The 19,820-nt window shown below is 36.2% G+C and overlaps 1 protein-coding gene across 4 annotated transcripts in view; it reads right to left on the bottom strand.

The window, feature by feature from the left end:
- The window catches only part of Glra2 (glycine receptor alpha 2), a 178,720-nt gene that overhangs the window by 20,868 nt on the left and 138,032 nt on the right, over positions 1–19,820 (bottom strand). For 2 of the 4 annotated variants that reach the window (XM_077106899.1, XM_077106898.1), the window contains exon 8: positions 15,533–15,682. In XM_077106899.1, coding sequence (XP_076963014.1) covers positions 15,533–15,682 — 150 coding nt within the window. Of the gene's footprint in view, positions 1–3,747; positions 3,766–11,209; positions 11,242–15,527; positions 15,683–19,820 lie in introns of all 4 variants that reach the window. The other 2 variants (XM_077106900.1, XM_077106901.1) reach the window with 2 other exon arrangements.

Genomic DNA, 19,820 nt, shown 5'->3' with positions numbered 1-19,820 from the left:
GAATTACCATGAAGCATCTTACAGCATTTAAGAGCAAGACAATAAAAAACGTTCAACATATCTACTATAATAGCTTTTATAAGACAATAATATAGCTGAAGTCACAGGCTTGATTTCAGGAACAAAATTACATTATGAAATAAATCAAGTTGTTTGATATATGTCAAATTGTTTGGGAAACACAGTAGCACAGAAATACTTTAGCAATGCCAACTGTAAAGTGCAATAGATAGAAATATAGTTGTTGAGCTGTAATGTGGAGAAACCCCTGCTGTGCCCTCAGAGATGCCACTCACTCTTCCTACATTCTTAGCTAAAGTGTGGGTGCAAGAGGATCTGTTTAGTATGAGGGGATGGGGTTTAACTAACTGTGATGTTTATCAAGTCCCTGGCCCAGGAGGCATTACACCTTATTTGCTTTTGTTCTCTCAAAGCAACTCTGAGACAAAGAATTGCATACAAGTGGTTTGTTTAGGAGACAATATTGGAAGTCTGGTGTAACTCCACATCATGTTCAACCACAAGAATGGGATTAAATTTGTAATGGGTTGCACCACATATATGTATAATATGTCAAAACATACCCCACTGCCATGTATATCTAAAAAAAACACAAATAAAATACCTATAAATTTTATAGGCTATGCATGATATAAACTGAAAATTTTTTATGGCATGAATTGAACTGCCAGGCCATCTAGAAGAGTTCATGTGTTATAGGATGTGCTTAATAATGTTTTTGCTGAATTAATATTAAATTATAAAGGGATGTTGGGCAACAGAGAAAATACTATGGTATTTGAGATTCCTCTGATCCTGTTGAACCAGTTAGACTCAAAGTCTACTGTTCAACTCTACTAGTTATTTTGCAAATACACTTGTTTGGTCTTTAAAAAATATTGGAAGTGTGGTAAGGGAGTGGGGAAATGGAACCGGGAAAGGAGGAAAGTCAATAAAGGGTGTGTGAATTATCAGTAGGTTAATGAGATTGTTAAATGGGGCTCAAACCCCTGAGAAACTCAGACTTGACCTACCAAGTGGTGACAAAGCCAGATATTTAGCTACCAGCCTCCAGCTGGTTATTGGTTGAGGGCCATCCCTAGAACATTCACCACCTGGCTCTTCTAGCCTGCCTTGTGCACATTGAGCATACTTACAGTGGCCACCGGGCACTCTTTGAGTCACAGGAAAACACTGCTGTTCACAGAAGGCAGGATAATGACTACCAAAGATGCCTGTGTCTTAATCCCTGGAACCTGTGAATATGTTACCTTACAAAGCAAAAGGGGATTGCAGGTGTGATTAAGGTAAAGTACTTGAGAAGAGGGCCTTGGATTGTACAGCTGATCCCAATTTAGTCACTTGTATTTTAAAAATGGAGAAAATTTCTCAGCTATGGTCAGAATTAGATGAGACTATGGAAGAAAGGTCAGAGAGATGCAATGCTGTGGCTTTGAAGATGGAGGAAGGGAATCAAGAGCCAAGAACTGTGAGTGGCCTGTAGAGTTGGAAAAGGGAAGAATCAAATTCTCCTCTAGAGCATTGTTATATAAATAAGCCAAAGATGACCTCTATGTATTAGCCTCTTGGTTGTTTTTTTTTTTTTTTCTTTACTGTAGGTTAAATCCTTTTAGCTCAAGAGCCTTCCCACATGAAACTCAAATTTTACACTCACAGTTATCTTAAAATTAGTCCACACATGCAGACTTTTAGCCATCTAGAGCTTGACTACTTTGCATATCTCATGAAACTATGCCTAATGTGCTGAGATTGATGAGAGCCTTGTGATTTTAAGGCCCAAGCTGCTGCTGCCTTTTGAAGTTCTGTGACCCAGAGAGCCCTCACTGTGCTGCTGAACAACATCATCAAGACATGTAAGCCCCACCCCATCTCTCTCTCTCTGCCCTGGAAGTCCCCTTGTCCTCACCCACCTTGTCCCCCTCCCTAAGGCTCTGGATTATCTCATGCTATGAGGGGTCTCCCCATCATGCAATCCTGTCTGAGCACTGCCAATTTAAGTTTGTTGTGTGTTGCTGCCTCCATGGTCATATCTTTTCCTCTGATGAGCCACCAAACCCCTTGATTCCCCTAACAAGCTTCCAAAGCAACACAGCCATGCCAACACCTTGATTTTAGCCTAGTGTGATCTGTATTGGACTTCTGACCTCCAGAACTATAGATAAGTTTGTCTTGTTTTAAGCCCACTAAGTTTGTGGTGATTTATCATGGCAACAATGTGAAATGTTTGTTACTGTAAATAATTCAAACCACAAAGCCATTTTCATATTTTCATTTGTTCAGGGAAAGCTTTGCTAAGGTCATAGTATATATCCCAGGTTTTGAAAGCTAGTTACAGAAAAATCACAAAAAGGCAAACTTATTCATAATCCTATGCTTCTAGGGGAGGGACTACCAGGTAAATGTAAACTAATTATACAATTAAGAGTGTGTTTAAATAGAAATGCTGTAGCAGCATTTAGGAAAATACTTGTGCCTCTTTCCAATCTGACCCTTTCTATAAAGAAAAAAAAAATATTTCTATAGTTTCCATCAGTCACTATTATTCCATAAACTTTAAAACATTTTAGTCCCTCCCACTTCCTGAGCAACTAAATTCTTCCTTCCCTTCAGGTCCTATGTTCCCAGCTTTGCTGGACCAAACTCTTTGTGGTGTGGGTAGAAAGCATCATATTGTTTCTGTCTCCCTTATGGGCTCCTTTTCCTCTGCCTGTTTCTGACATGGTGGTGCTCAAGGACATTGTCCTCACTGTTCTGTCCTTTCTTTTCTGTCTTGCTACTTTCTGTTCCTTTTTTGTACCTTCCCTTGCCTGTCCTTTTTCTTATTCACCCCTTCCTACTCTTTCCCACCCCCTTATCTCTTCTATTCTCACTCTGTTCATTCTTCCTGAGTAATCATCCACATCTATAGTTTTAACCTCCATCTATAACCTGATAACTCCTCAAAATTTCCATCCAACCCAGTCCTCTCTCCTGATCACTGGGATTGCGTCAGGGACATCTCTATCTCCGTGTCTCAAGTTTCAGTTCATCTTATACAAACTTAACATCTGCCTCCTCTAACATAGTCTTCATCCAGTAACACCACAGTTCCCCTCTTCAGAAATCCATAATCCTGGCAGTCATTTTAGACTTCTTCCTTTTTGCATTCTATATGTTGAAGTAGTACATGTTCTAATCAGTTTTCTTATTTTTATAAAAATCATTTAAATTTTTGTCACCTTTCACGTCCTCATCCATGATTTTTATTATAAGAATCTTCTGTTGATCTCTTGCCCCCAGTTCTGCTCTTTTTGAAGCATTCTCCAGAGTGCCCAACTGAATTAATTTTTTCATAATATAAATTTAACCATGCCATCTCCCTATTTAAAAACCTTTAATGTCTCCCAATTGCCTTCAGGAGGAAGTCCAACCTTCTTAGCATGGAGCAGAGCCTTTCCTGGCACCTGCTCAGCTCTCTAGCCTCCTATTTTGATAATTATATCTGAGGGAACCCAGCTATTGGCTTGGTGCTTATCTTAGCTAGTTTTGTCCAGAAGACCCTGAAACAGGGATATGAGTTCAAGTGGATTATTTGGAAAGTGATCTCAGGAAGCACCAGTACAGGAGTAGGGAAGTGAAGCAGGGAAAAGAAAGACACCAATTTAGATTGCATAAGTAAGCAGTTTTCACTCCAACTGGGAATCACTAATAGCCAGTATAGAATATGGCTCAGAGGGACAAGGAAACTAGAATATTTATCCCTGGCTCCCAACTATGATTGGAGGAGGACTGGTCTTATGATTGGTGGAGGATTGGTTTTTCAGTGTTAAGTCCTCAGCATTTCCAGCCTGCTTTGCAGAACTTGAGTAAGATACCTTCCCTCCATCCACAGCAAACAGGGTGGAGCTTATAGTAGGAAGCCAGCAGAATACATGAGACCAATGACTACCATAAGAATATGGGCATTGACAATGTCTACTACAGGGCACCTCCAGCATGTTTCCATAGCACTCTTTTTTTTAAAAAAAAAATTAGTTGTCTATGTACACAATACCTTTATTTTATTTATTTTTATGTGGTGCTGAGGATCAAACCCACAGCCTCACATGTGCCAGGCAAGTTCTCCACCCCTGTTCTACAACTGCAGCCCCTGCATAGCACTATTTTGATCACTATCATAATATGTAATATGTATGTACAAAACATGAGTGCATATTAATTTATCTTTTCTTGTAAGCATCCCAAGGGAAGAGTCTATTGGACTTTGGTGGTTCATAGTAGGTGTGCAATACATTTACACTGATTAAAGGGATGAATGAATAAATAAAATTAGATAGACTGAAGAGATAAGATTGAGGATAAGAGACAGAGAAACTTATGAAGAGTAAAAAAAAACCAGAGAGACAGAAAAATAGGATTAAGTTGGAAGGAAAGTAGTAAAGAAAACAGTAGTAGAAAATAGCCTGAGATGAAAGAAAGAATAGGAGGGAGACACTAAAAAGACAGTGATTTCATTTGCAATATTGCTTCTGCAAATCATTTTACATCTTGCAAAAGAGCACTCCATATTAGAAGTCCTAAAATAATAGTCTGTCGTAGTACCTAACAAAAGGGAACATGCTTGGAAGAAAACACCTTGCAAACACTTCAGGCCTCTATGTCCTTGACAAGCACCAACTCTATACCCTGCTGACAAGCACCAGCTCTATACCCTGGTAAAATGGAGAATTAGAAAATATCATGAAACTTATTTATTTTGGATGGCTTTTACAATTAAGTCTAAATTCCTAATCCATGCAAGTCTGTCAAAGCCTTATCCAAACTCCTCAACCTTTAAGATAAAAAATAAACAGGCTTTCTGCCTCCCTGGGGAAGCAGTTTACAAGCTCTTCAACATCATGCCTGCTAAGGAAGCAGTTGTTACCTTAATTAATGATCTATGAAATCATATTTAAACACCTTGTGCAAACATGGGGTGGAATAAGGAAAATGGTAAATTATAAAAGATAACACACACCATTTCACTATATTCTTCTTGAAAGGCAGAAGAGATACAATTGTGTGATGTGTTTTCTAAGGACAAGGAGAAAGGAGACCTATAGGGATTCAGATTTCAAATCTAAGCATGGCTTTTATAAGGTACTTATTTTCTATTTGTTAATCTTTCAATAATGTATTTTCCAACATTGTATCCATCCCTAAGGTTTATGTCTTTGACATGACTGTGGCCACCATTAGTAACAAAGACATGAAGTAATATGTCATGTTGAGGCTTCTCTGGATTGTTACCAGTCACCTGGTGCTTGTTAGAAAAGTACAGTCTTTGGTCCTGTCCTGATCTATATCAGAATCTCTCAGCTGCAGTCTGTTTATCAGTGCCAGTCTGTGAACTCCTTATTGTGCTCTGCATCTAGACATCTGTGCTTATTACAAGTTATTCTCAATGCCTATATTTTTTTGCTATTCCAAGGAGTAAGGCTTCCCATATGCATTTACCCCGTTTTTGTAAAAAAACAAAAGTTCCCACTGGATTCCTTCTAGATGAAACCACCATGGGTCAACACTTCTTTCCCTATCTCTTTTATACTTAACATTATTGTGTGTATCTGTTGAACCACACATGTTCAGGCATTCATTCTAAAAATAAGCTTTCATTATGAGTCTTCACATCACTGAGAAGGTGACATAAAGAACTTCATTTTTTTCTTAGGCACACAGAAGCATCTCCATCTCACAAAATATGGATACTCATAATTAAAACCAATATTTTCCAGATGTGGACCCTGCCTTTGTGCATGAAGCTGTGTACAATATCATAGATCTTAAGGCATGTGATATGTGGATCCATATAATTTGTGTCTTTACTAAAAAAAGTGACACCAATCAGATGGAACTTTCCTTCCTACCCAGTTGATTGTACATTTGGATACATAAATCAAATTTCAAAGAGACTGATAGATAGAATGTATTTTTTCCCTAATATAAGGGAAGGAAAATTGGCCATTACCCCGTAAGCCCAACCCTATGTATGAATCTTGAAGGAATTCACTTTGAGTTTACTAGAACTGAAAGAGCTCTTTAGATTGAATACACAGACAATATTTGCAAGGGAGATAATGTTTTGAATATAAGACAGAGAAAATATGTAAGACAATTACATACAGATAAGTTTATCTTGACAATGCTTTAACCCAGGGTATCTCTACTTTAGTACTGTTGATATTTAGGACTTAGAAATAATTTTTCCCCTGCAGTATTGGGAATTGAAACCAGGGGCTGACATATGTTAGGCAAGTTCTCTATTGCTGAACTAAATCCCTTAACTCTTTTTATTCATTTTACTTTATTTTGAGAATAGATCTCACTAAGTTGCCCAGGCTGGCCTCCAACTTGTGATTTTCTGCCTCAGCCTCCCAAATAGCTGGTATAATACCACCACCTTGCCTGGTGGGGCTGAGACTGTCCTGCATATTAAAGGAGAGTTAGCAGCATACTGATCTCTACTAAATGCCAGGAAAATCCCCTCCTAGGTACAACAACTAAGTACATCTCCAGATATTGCCATATATCTCCTAAAGGGCAAAATCATTACAGACTGAGAACCACTGCTCTAAGTCTTTGGAGAGGAAGCAGGGAGGTCTTCAGAAGGATTATGGAAGGTTGATGCTACTATAATTGTAGTTTAATAGGTACTTCATTTGTTTAGGTCTGTTGGTAGATTAGACTTGGTGGCAGTGAATCTGTATTCCAGTAGCCTTTGTTCAAAGTCAGTTTATATTGTAATTGGGTTTGAAGGGTCTTAATGGGGTTTTCTGCATTTGGGGAAAATTCCCATGTACTTAAGACCTAGTTTATCCTCAGCCAATATCAATGCAAGGTAAAACTTAAGACTTTGCCTTCTTAATCCTTTTCATTTTCTCTTGTTTAAACATGACAGAGTGAAAGCACAGAATCATTATCTCATTCCTTGATAATAAAGATAGCTGTATACAGTCCACATCTTGCTGTGCACTCCAATTTCCCTTTGTTGAAGAAAGATAAGAGGAGTAAAAATGGAGGAGAACCACCATTTGACCAAGCTATCCCACTCCTCAGTCTATACCCAAAGGACTTAAAAACAGCATACTACAGGGACACAGCCACATCAATGTTTATAGAAGCACAATTCACAATAACTAAATTGTGGAATCAACCTAGATGCCCTTCAGTAGATGAATGGATAAAGAAAATGTGGTATATATAAACAATGGAATATTACTCAGCATTAAAATAAAATCAAATCATGACATTTGCAGGTAAGTGGATGGAGTTGGAGAATATCATGCTAGGTAAAGTTGCCAATCCCCCCCAAAACAAAGGCTGAATGTTTTATCTGATATAAGGGTGCTGATTCATAGTGGGGTTGGGAGGAGGAGCATGGGAGGATTAGATGAACTCTAGATAGGATAAAAGGGTGGGAGGGAAAAGGAGGGGACATGGGGGTAGGAAAGATGGTGGAATGAGATGGACGTTGTTACTCTAAGTACATGTATGAAGACATGAATGTGTGAATATACTTTGTACAACCAGAGATATAAAAAATTGTACTTTATATGTGTAATATGAATTTTAATGCATTCTGCTGTCATATATATGACAAATTAGAATAAAAAATAAATTTTAAAAATGTTATATTCTTCTGTAAATCATACATGGCAAATGGGTTGAAAATGACACGTTATGAAAAGGTTAAAAAAAAAAGTAAAAATTATTCTTGAAAGAGTGAGATTATTTCAGTCCTGTAGGATCAGAAAGTGTTCTTTTGAGGAGTTAGCAGTTTACTTAAGCCTTAAAACATGGGTAAAGGAAGTCAAGAAGAGAGAATCACAGACAACTGAGTACTGAATTCTCACTTTTCCAAATTGCTATTATTTGAGACATTTTCATCAGGGCCTGATATTCTTACCTTATTTTCTGATCAGTTTAAGAAGCCCCAGATTTTCTTGGGGTGGGGGAGGGTGTTAAACAGTCTAAACAGTGTTAACATTGTTACCATCATTCCTTTTCAAATGCAGCTTTTCTTTTGGTGATCTTAAAGCCATAATCATGTTCTCAAGCAGCCACTATTTATTTCTGTTTAGTCACTGAGTGATGAAGTCAGGGCTATTTGGGTAAACTAGACATCTAAATACAGGCACAAAACCAGAAGTAAGGGAAATGCAGGTGAGGCTTTAAAGTTCATATAGTAAAATTGTTATAACCCTCACACTGTGTGAATACTTCCTTTTGGAGCCAACAAGTAACATAAAAATAGGGTTTTACTACATGGACCTAGGGTATCAGCTTCAAATACTGTAGGTTTTTCCAGTTCTGTAAGTGAAGATTTGGGTGTAATTGGTTTTTAGAAACTCTAGTGTGATAAAATTGACAGCAGCTACTTTGCGAAATGTAGAAAGGATAATCAAAGCAAATACACCCAGTTGAAAATTACCAGGCCCCTCCTTGAAAGTGACCCCATTTCATAACTTGATTGTTCAGTAAACACCAGGTATACTTCCCATGCATGGAAATGTAATCTCAGATGTTCTCCTATCAGATCTTCCTTGAATAAATCTGAAAGCCATTGTCTGTTTGGGAAATGATTGACTTTTTTTTTTTCCTTAGACTTTCAAAGGAATCAACCCATATCACATTTGAGAAGTCAGTTTCCCAGTAACAAATTAAAGAGATGACTTTTTGAATTAGGAATATTGGGCATTTTAAAATGATGATTTTTTTTAAACTCGGGCCACAACCAATTAGGGTCTGTGAAAATTAATTTAGTAATTCACGCCCAACTGAATTAGGGGAAAAGAAGTTGAGACCTCAGTTGCAAAATTGAAGGGATACTAAAAACTCCAGTACTCAAGATCAATGATATTTTAATAAAACATTTTTAAAAATCACTATTAATACAAAAAATCATGGTGAACAAAATACTAAAATTTTAAATAAAAACAGGATCTAACCATGCATGTGTGTGACTCGCTTCATTTGTCTTATTCTGGTCCTATCCCTGTCCCTATCCACCAGAAAGTAGAGTCCACTAGAAATATTTTCAGTAAAAAAAAAAAGAAATATTTTCAGTACACATGTGTTATACTAGATAAACTAAAATGTAAACTCTGAGACACAGGTTGCACAGTCTTTAAGTTCAGTGACTCTGGGAACTGCCTGCATGTATGACTTTGGATATTTTAATTAACCTCTCTTTGTTTTAATTTCCTTCTTGTAAAATTGGATAAAACACTACCTTTATTTTTGGTAGGATAAACAATTTATTCAAACAAGGACAATCTTAATAGTGGAAAGAGGTACTAATAGTCATGATAACTCTATGAAGTTGATTATTGTAAAATAAAAAGTACTATCAAATAAAGCAGATTTATATCATGCAAAAAAATGATAAAACAACTCAAATATAAGCTCAGTAGCAGGAGTGCTCAGCTCCCCCTTTTTTTATTTGTTTCACGTTCTTAGGAACATGGTGGCTTCATGGATTTTGTGTGCCATGCCATTGACCAAAGCTGATACCCTATGTGGCCAGTAGGGGCAGCAGTATCCCATAACTGCCAGAGCCCAAAAGAAAATCATTTTTCCCCAACTTCTTGTGTCTGAGCGCACTTCATTTTATGAGCAAGCTCCCTGCAAACTAACCTGAGGAAGGAGTGTTCGTTAGGGCATTGCATCTAGAAAACATCAAGAAAAGAGGCCTGGGATAATTATGCTTATTGTTTTTAAACTTTCACCATGTTTTAAAGTAAAAACTTTATGCTTTACCCCCGTACCAGGAGATCATGCCATGATGGAAGCCAGATGTACAAATTGGAGGTCAACAAACCCATTTCTGTTTATTTTAATGCAACTATTAATAAAATATTTTGTTTAAAATGAAGAATCTGCTGGGCTTGGTGGCATATGCCAGCAACTTGGGAAGTAGAGGCAAGAAAATCACAAGGTCAAGGTCAGTCTGGGCAATGTAGTGAGATCCTGTCTCAAAAAATAAAAAGGGCTGGGATGTGGCTTGCTGAATGAGTGCCTCTGAGTTCAATCTCCAGTATAATAATAATAATAGGAGGAGGAATAAGAATAATACTCTGGGACAAATGTCAAATCACACAGGATATTGGGAAAATAGGCATAAACCAGAGCTTTCTCAGGTAAGCTGAGCTGTATGATTCCATTACTCTTAGAGTGGTAGTAGGGATTTAATGAAATATGCATAGTATCTATGATATTACCTGCCATGTAATAAGCCCTCAGTGAATATTGGCTCTTGCTACATTTGGTTTACTTAACTATAGTTCAGACTCAAATGATTTGAAAAGCTCTCTCTTTCCTAAGGGTCAAATAATTGGACAATGTCTCTTGCTTACCTTTTCAAAATTAAGTCATCAGTGATAATTAGAAGCATTAACTGCAAGATCATGCATGATTTGGTTAGCTCTTTACCCTGATCCCCAGCCATAAATTTGGGCATTAAACTTTGTATTTTAAATACCTATTATGAGATGCATAAACTAAAAAAAACTCCATATAAACTTGCAAACTTGATTTCTCAATGGTTTTTAAAAAGCAGCAATTATAACTGTCAGCTGGCATCTTTAAGAAGTCTTCCTTTAATCTGAAGTGTCCTTCTTGCTTCCCACTGCAATACCTGAACCATTTCTTTGTCCTATTTCCTCAAACCTAGCCCCTTTGGTACCTCTGAAGTTCTGCTCATTAACTTTATACCACTGATTTCCCTTATCACTGCTATTATCTATCAGCACCCAGATTCAATCTTTTAGTTGGTGACTGTAGCTCCTATTTCCCTGTCTCTCAAAAATATCACTTTTACTGGGGGAACTTCCATATCCTTATAGATAATCAGCTCATCCAAGACCTCCCAGTTTCTGGACTGCCTAGCTGTCAATTTCCCTCCATCCAAACTTAGTCATAAATTCACAGGGTCATAACCTTATTTTTGTCTTTATTTTCCATGAATATCTAGAGTGTCCTTCTTCTATCCACCTTCTCTATCCACCTTAGGGTTTTTTGTTCATCCCTTTCACTACTCCATGCAACCACTCCCTCAACTCCAGGTTTCTCTCTTCCTCTCTTTCTTCCTTTCCTTCCTTTTCCTCTTCCTTCATCTCTGCTATTATACTCTCCATATCTTCCATTCACTTTCTCACTTACCTGGCAAAACTAAATTTGTAATTAAACTCAAGCATCTGACTTCTTAGTATCTGAGCCTAGAAGGTTGCTAGGGGAAAACATATCTGCTTGCTGACTGTTCACACTTCAAATTCGTAACCATAGATCTCATATGGGCACACAATTGTCTGCCTCAGCATACTGTCCCCATTTTTATCCTTGGACTACTGTTTTTTCTACTATGTAAAACTGCTATTTAATATTTGGACCTTCTTCCTCAAACTTTCTACACTCCTTCTTTCTATCACACTCTCAATTGACAACCAACCTCAGTATTCATGGAAATGATAGGGGATATTAGTGAGAATCTTACCATCATTGAATTTACAAATCAGCTAGCTACTAGAGTTGTTCTCCCATTTTGTTTGTATAATGGCAAAGCACAGACATTGGAGATACTGTATTTTACGTAAGATCTTGCTGTGCTACTTCCTGGCTCATGAACATGGACAAATTATTTAACTCCTCTGTGCTTTAGTTATTTCATCAATGAATTGATAATAATTTAAGTCATTATTAAAATGGATGAAATGTTTGTCCCCATGTAAGGCTAACACCTTTGTGCTGGATTTTATCCTTTCTCACCTTCTCAAGACATTTTGTTCTTTTTATGGTATTGGTGATTGAATCCAGGGGTGCTTAACCACTGAGACACATCCCCACCCTTTTTTATTTTGAGAAAGTGTCTCACAAAGTTGCTGAGGCTGACTTTGAACTTGAGATCTTCTTGCCTCAGCTTCCCCAGCCACTGGGATTATGGGTGTGTGTCATTGCACCTAGCTGACCTTTTGTTCTTGAAATCATGCTCTCCTTCCACTGCATCCTAATATTTTTGTTTTCACTTTATCAAACATTCTTTGATCTTCTTTTCTGGGAAAAGGCCTCCCATGAACACACATTTTATTTCATACCATCTTCTATGCTCCTCTGTGCAGCAAAGGCAATTGCAAGTAATATCTAAAGTCACATCATTTCCTTTATTCCTTTTTTTCTACTCAGCCTAATTTAGGTATGCTTTCTAAGTGATGGAGTACTCCATTCTCATAAGATTTTTTTAAGAATTTAACTCTTATTTAATTAATTTATTTATTTTAATGTGATGCTGAGGATCGAACCCAGTGCCTCACACGAGTTTGGTGAGTACTCTACCACTGAGCCACACCCCCCAGCCTCTCAAGAGATTTTTAATTTCCATTTTCTCAGTGGACAGTCTCAGCCAGTTTTGTGAATTTAAGATATTATCTGTCGGTCAATCCCAAATATATTTCCAAATTTTATCTCTCTTGAGCACATTATCTCTAATTATTTGCCAACTATACTGAGATGTCTCATAGTCATCTAAACAGCATCAAAATGTGACTCTGGAATCTACCCTAAATCTGCTTCTGTCACAACAACCCCTTGTGACAGATTACAATTATAATGCTAACTGCCCAGCTGCTTAAACAAAAAATTTGTGTGTCATTCAATTCCTCTCTTATGTTTAACCTCCTCATGTCAAATGCATCAGCATGACCTATTGATTATTTTTGCCTCTAAAGCATAACCACTAGAATGTAAGTTTCATCAATGAATTGCATTTGTTTATTCTGGTCAACAATAGTCTAAGGATCTAGATAGTGCTTGGCACATAGTAAGAAGCAATTAAATATCTGTGAATTAAATGAATGATCTTGAATCTATTTTCTTCCATTCTCATGACCAATACATTATCACTACCGTCTCTTACCTATATTTCTAGGATAACCTCCTAACTGATCTGTTGCTGCTACTCTTGATTCCATGACTATCCATTCAGCCTCTTTGCAAAGTTGAATCTAACCAGAGATCCTATTCAGTTAGAATAAAACAATCCTTTATGCTCTAACAGTATAATACAAGTATGAATTGTCTGACATACAATCAGTGAGCCAGTGTAGTGTTTCTTAAACTTATCATGTGAATCATGTGATATAATTATTAAGCATATAGTTTCTTGTGTAACTCCCCAAACTTTATCAATCAAATGTCTTCAGGGGAGTTCACTAAGAATTTGATTTTTCCATAAGAGTCTGAGATGAGTCCTATTATCATAGGGGTAAGATTGGCAAAACCTGGGTAGTATTAGAGCATAAAAGGGATTTCTGAATGACATAACCCACTGGTAGTTACTGTGTGAGTTGTTTAAACTCTGTATTGTTTGTGTGCTGAAATACTATCACAATCTAATATTTTTATGTGGCAAAGTGACTCTGACCTTGTGCCACTATTTACAGGACTTTTGTGGATGGGTTGAAGGAATGGTTAGCACCAACAGGGAGGCAGAGAGGGAAAACTTGATAAAGGTCCAATATTAAGAAGTAATGTACACAAAAAAGTACATTTATGCTATGTTTGTTTTCAAACAAAAATGTTTGAAAACATAACAAAGAGTATTAGATGGCAGCCAGTAGGATATATTTATCTTTTTTAGAGTATATGCAGAAAACCTTTTGGGAGATGCAGTTAGGACTTCAGCTCACACATATATAAACTCCATGTAGGCAATATATAACAACAAACATTCAACTTTACATCTAGAATTTTGGAAGCAATGATTGACAGTGAAACATTTTGGTTTTGCTTTAACGACATAGCATGTAAGTACAAATTCATCAGCAGGTTCAATTTATCAAATTTTAGGGGGAAAAGATTTTTAAAAATCTATTATACTTAAAATTTATTTATTTTTATTTGTTCTTTTTAGTTATACTATACTTAAAATTTTAACTTGGTTGTCTAGCAATATTATTACAAGAGGTAATATTCTCTTATATCCAAGGGCATGTTTCCCTCTCAGAGTCTGAAACAGAAAACAGGTGTAAGCCTTCTAGTATCTTATATGAGATTTGGTCATAAACCAAAACAGTGCTTTCCAAACATGTCCACACAGTAGAATTGCCTGGGGGAGCTGCAGAAATACTGTTGCCTATATCCTATCCTGAAATGGGGATTTAATTGGTGTGGGATGTGGTCAGGAAATTAAAACCCAACTGATTGGGCAGGGGTTGTGGTTCAGTGGTAGAGTGCTTGCCTCACATATGTGGGGCACTGGGTTCAATCCTCAGCAATATATAAAAATAAATAAATAAATATGAAAAAATTCTCAAAAAATACATAAAACCCAGTTGATTCTAATATGCAGATAAGTTTTAGAGCTGCTGAACTGTATTTCTATTTTTCCATTTTCTATTGGTTTATGTCAGTTATACATACCATTAGGATTCATTTTGGCACAATTATAAATGTATGGAATATAATTTGCCCTAATTTGGTTACCAGTACTTCCTCTTACCCTAGTCCTTTCCTTCTCCTGTTCCCTTTCCTCTACTCTACTGATATTTCTGCTATTTGCTTGTTTTTTTTAAAATTAGTGTCTTGTACATATATATGATGGTTAGAGTCTCTATAGTATATTCATATATTACATAGGAAACTTAGGTCCACTTCATTCCACTGTTCTTTCCTTATTCTGTCCTTTCTTCCTACCCCTCAATCCCCTTCTTCTACTCCAATGATCTTTCTTCTATTTTGATGGAATCCACCCCTCCATTTCATTCCCCCCTTTATTTTGTACTAGCTTCTGCATATCAGGGAAAACATTTCACCTTTGACTTTCTGGGTCTTGCTTATTTCACTTAGCATGATAGTCTTGAACTGGAGATCTTGAGGTATGTATTTCAAACCTCAAACCTCTGGATAGTGTAAGGCTTAGGTTTCTACACTGAAGTTGAGGCAATAAGATCAGTTTAATTGGATATGTCAAGTTGCAGTCTACATGATGGACATGCTATTACCATGAGGGCATTATTTACATAAAACCAGAACAGTTGATGAAAAAAGTCAATCAGATCAGTTATGTGCACACATGGTCACATACACACAAATTATCAACATTCAAAATAGCAAGAATTTTAAAGTAACATTTTCAAATTGGGTATACATACCTAATTGGAGTTGCCAGATAAAATATAGAGAGCTCAGTAAAATTTGATTTTCAAATATACTAAGAAAATTATTTTTAAGTATACTATGCAATATTTGGGGCATATTCATAATAAAAATTGTTTATTTGAAATTCAAGTTTAACTGCATTTCCTTTATTTTTATTTGCCAAATCTGATAATTCCATCCTAAAATTTAAAAGACTGATTTGAATAACAATAAACACACTAAGACAAATTAGAACACAAGTTAACTTCAGCTTCTTGGTCATTCTGTGTTCTGTTTTTTGAATTATATTGCCTGATTAATCACCCCAGGTTGTACATAACTTTGTTCTGAGGGCCCACTGTACCTTATTCTGTCTCTTCTGTCTTCTTCGGAGGCGTAGGAACTCCTTGTGTTGCCTGGAGACAAAGTTCACCGCTGCATATTCCAGTAAGGCAGCAAACACAAACAGAAGGCACACTGCCATCCAAATGTCAATAGCTTTTACATAGGAGACCTGAGAGAGAGAACGGGAGAGAGATTTGGGGAGAGAGAGAGAAGCAATGAAAACTTTCAGGAAAATCAGATTCCTAATGGTGTGAGCAGCAGAATAACCTCATTTCCTGAGTTAAAGATTTTCTATCCTTTCCCTAAGAAAGTCGGTAAGCTATTGTGAATAATTCTGCAATAAATGGCCTAAATGTTCATCAACAGAGAAATGGGTAAAGATTATGTGGGGCTGGGGATATATCTCATTTGGTAGAGTGCTTGCCTTGCATGTACAAGGCCCTGGGTTCAATCCCCAGCACCACAAAAAAGATAATGTGGTATATATACACCATGGAGTCCTATTCTGCCATAAAAGAGGTAGAATTGTATTCATTTGCATCAACATGGATGGAACTAGAAGATATTATGTTAAGTGAAATAAGTTAGGCACAGAAAGGCAAACCCTTCATGATCTTACTCATGTGATATCTCAAAAAAATTGGTCTCAGAGAAGTTGAGATTAGGATAGTGGTTACCAGAGACTGTGAGAGTAGGGGGTTGGTGATGTTGCAGAGGGATGGATAATCAGGTGCATTGTGACAGGAGGAATAAATTCTGATGTTCTGTGTTATGTACAGGTGGATATGAATAACAATGATATATAGCTCAAAGTAGTCAGAAGAGAGAATGTTTAGTTTACTTATCAGAGAGAGATGATAAAAGGTTATGGACATGCTAACTACCTTGAGTTGATTATTACTCAATATATACATGAATCTGAACATCACATTGTGGGGTGGCATGTAGCTCTGTGATAAAGCATACACGTAGCATGTATGAGGCCCTGGGTTAAATTCCCAGTACCAAGGAAAATAATACCTCAAAACATCACATTGTACCTCATTAGTATGTAAAAATACTGTGTGTCAATCAAAAAGTTAAAAAAGATTATGACATCTAAAATGTAAGTGTATAAGTAATGCATTGCTTCTACTTAGAAGATCCTGGGCAGAGCAGTGAAAGTCACATGGCCCCCTGCCCTGTTTGCTTTGTTCCATCTTTCTCAGTATAGCCTGACTGCTCAAGTAGCTTCATCCCTGCTCAGTATAGCCTGACTGCTCAAGTAGCTCCAAATAGATTTTAACTGTTCTCACTACAAAATCTGTTTAAGTAAATGCATATGTTAAATAGCTTGATTTAGCCATTCCATGATGTACAGGTATTTCAAAACATTGTGTTGTATATTATAAGTATACAAAATTTTTACTTATCAATTAAAAACATAAGATCTCTTTAATAAAAAAGAGAAAAATAAAACTTTCAGGTAAAATGAAGAGGACCCTATTTTTAAAACTGCTCACTTCCTTTTAGTCTTTCTGACACCTAAAAATAAGTATAATTAAGATAATTTCAAACTTGAATGAGAAATAAACTCTGCATAGCCTTAGGCTTTTTAAAAACCAATTTGTAATTTCCATCTATTTATTGATCGTGACATGACAACAGTTCTAAGTAGTATTAAATTCACACAGTTCAAGAGTATTCAACCAAAAGTCAGGGCTCTAACCTTGAGAAGGTATCTGGTAAAAAAAAAAAAAAAAAGGAAACTATATTTTTAGCCCTTTGATGTTTGGTTAAGTGTTTAGTAAGTCTTATAATTTAACAATGCAGATTCTGAAAGCAAATACTTTTTATTTGCAAAGGAGAATATCCCCTTTGTCACTCAATTTACAATTATTTTTTAAAGTATAGGGAAGAAAAGAAATGAATAATATTGTAGCATTGGATCCCATATTACAAAAGACACTTTAAAAACTGCCAGATGAGTATACTATTCAGTTCTAATTTTTATATAGGCTTTTCTAAATTTTTATATTGTCATTAAGTGATTGCTAGCCAGCATTGTAAGTATTGAATATGTATTAATTTTGACCCTCAAAACAATTTATTGCCTCATTTGCTAATGAAGAAACTGGAGTACAAAAGGGCTGAATTATTACCCAAGGTCACAATGCTAACAAGTAACAGAGCCACGATTAGAATTGAAACTTTATCTTACTAATGTATTTCTTTTCTGAATATAAACATACTGTTAGTTTGTATCTTGCATTTCCCTTTGGCCTGTATAGTATTTCCAATGTCATTTAACTTTTTTCTAAATCATAATTCTCAAGGCTTGTGTAATGGTGCATGCTATGATTAATCATTTTACATTATAGGATATTTAGTTTATTTTCTATTTCATTTTTGCGGATATTAATTTTGTTGCTATGAACATTTTCCACCCAAATATTTGACTGTCTCAGCTTATTTGTTAGATAAGTTTTTAGATGAATTATAGGAGTAAATGATAGAAAAATAGACTCTTAGAAAGTTAGCAGTGGCACAGAGGACTTAAAAGCAGAACTCTGGAGAGAAATATCCCAAGTAAGAATCACAACTTTGCTGCTGACTATATCTCTAACTTCTGCAAGTTGTATAACCTGTAAAATATGAACAATCATAGTATTTACCTCATGGAGTTGTTATGTAGATAAAACCACTTAATATAAGTAAAGAGCTAAAACTAGTGTCAAGCACAGAATAAGTGCTATATAGATTGTTTGCAACTGTTTGTCTGTATTAGGGTGATTTTGTTAGCGGAAGAGATTTGAAAAAGATAAGTATTAACAAGGAAAATAAAAATCACAATCCTATTGTATTCCAATTATTTAAGATCACCGCCTGCCTTGCTTACATTATTTGTTTCAGACAGTTTAAACTACTTGTCAGTCCCACATATGCTGTGACACAGTGGTCTAGCACTTTGTCATCTCTAGCCCTTTAAATATATCATTCTTCCTACTTAGGATGCTTATTCCCATTTTTTGTGTGTGTGATTAATGGACTCCTCAGAATCCCTCAGCATCTGGCACAAATATCCACTCCCTCAGGAAGCCTCCTTAACCTTCTTTCTTCCTCCCTTCTGAGTTAGGGGCCATTTTTTGTTTATTATTTTATCTCTATCTATTGAATTTGTCTGTTCCTTCTTAGTTCACCTGCTTCCCTGACCCTATCCATGGACTGTAAAAGTATTTTTTATTTGTTTGTTTGTTTTAGAGGACTGGCTCTGTGCAATATTACTATTTGTATCACCATCACAGGTCCTGACATTAGCTATTTAGGATGAATGGATCATTGAATGAGTAAATAAATGGAAGAAAAAAGGGAAAGAAATATCAAGTTTTCTGCATATTTGTGCTTGAATTTCAGTATTCTCAACTATATCCTATTATCTATAATTGCATATATTTGAAACCTCTCTAAGAGAGGAATATTAGCAATTTTGAATTCTCTCAACACACTTCGCATTCCCAGAAAATTTTAATAAGCAATAATTTTATCTTATGCTGCTCTTCTGGGGCAATCCCGCTCTCCTGTAATAATAGAACATTACCAATCACAGTATTCCCAGTTATTTATTATTCAGATGGCCTGTAAATGTTTTAAGACCCAATAAAGAGAACAATTTGTCAGTGCCTAAGATATATCCATACCAAGAACTATATCCAATAGAGTTGACCATCATTCCTCCCTTTCCTGATGGGTACAATATTCAGTAATTTGTAGACCTTTTCCACATCTTCTTCTGACCATCAGCAGGCCACATATGTATTTGACCTCATTTTAGCTGCTCATAAATGAATTCTTTTAGTCTCTTAATCATTTTGGTTGGTCTCTGAGTTTCCTCCAAATCACGAACATCTTTCCAGCATTGAAGTGCTGGCATTAAATGCATTATTCACACAGTTTTAGAGGGTGTTGTGAGACGTCTGTTACATACGATGTGATGCCCTTGGTGTTGGTCCCTCAGGATTGAAATTCCTTTTTGTAGCTTTTATCTAGCTCTAATGTTAGATTCTCTCTCTTTGGGGCCTAATCCTTACATGTTTTTTTTTGCTCACATTTTTCCCTGTCTCATTCTTTTTATGATTTTTGGGCTTACATGATCCCTTCCTGAACTACTTTACTACAAATTTGCAAGACAGTTTTCAAAGGTAATTAAACTCTCAAAATGCTATTATAATACCACTATTATGGTATCTTTTCAGGCAAATTTAATTCCAAAATATTTTTAAAACAAAATGATTAGAGTCTACTATGTGGAAGATACTTTACTTCCTGTG

Source organism: Callospermophilus lateralis, chromosome X (genome assembly GCF_048772815.1).
Source record: "Callospermophilus lateralis isolate mCalLat2 chromosome X, mCalLat2.hap1, whole genome shotgun sequence".
NCBI lineage: Eukaryota > Metazoa > Chordata > Mammalia > Rodentia > Sciuridae > Callospermophilus > Callospermophilus lateralis.
Note: the sequence above shows the minus strand (reverse complement) of the source record. Positions and strands in the feature narration are given on the sequence as shown.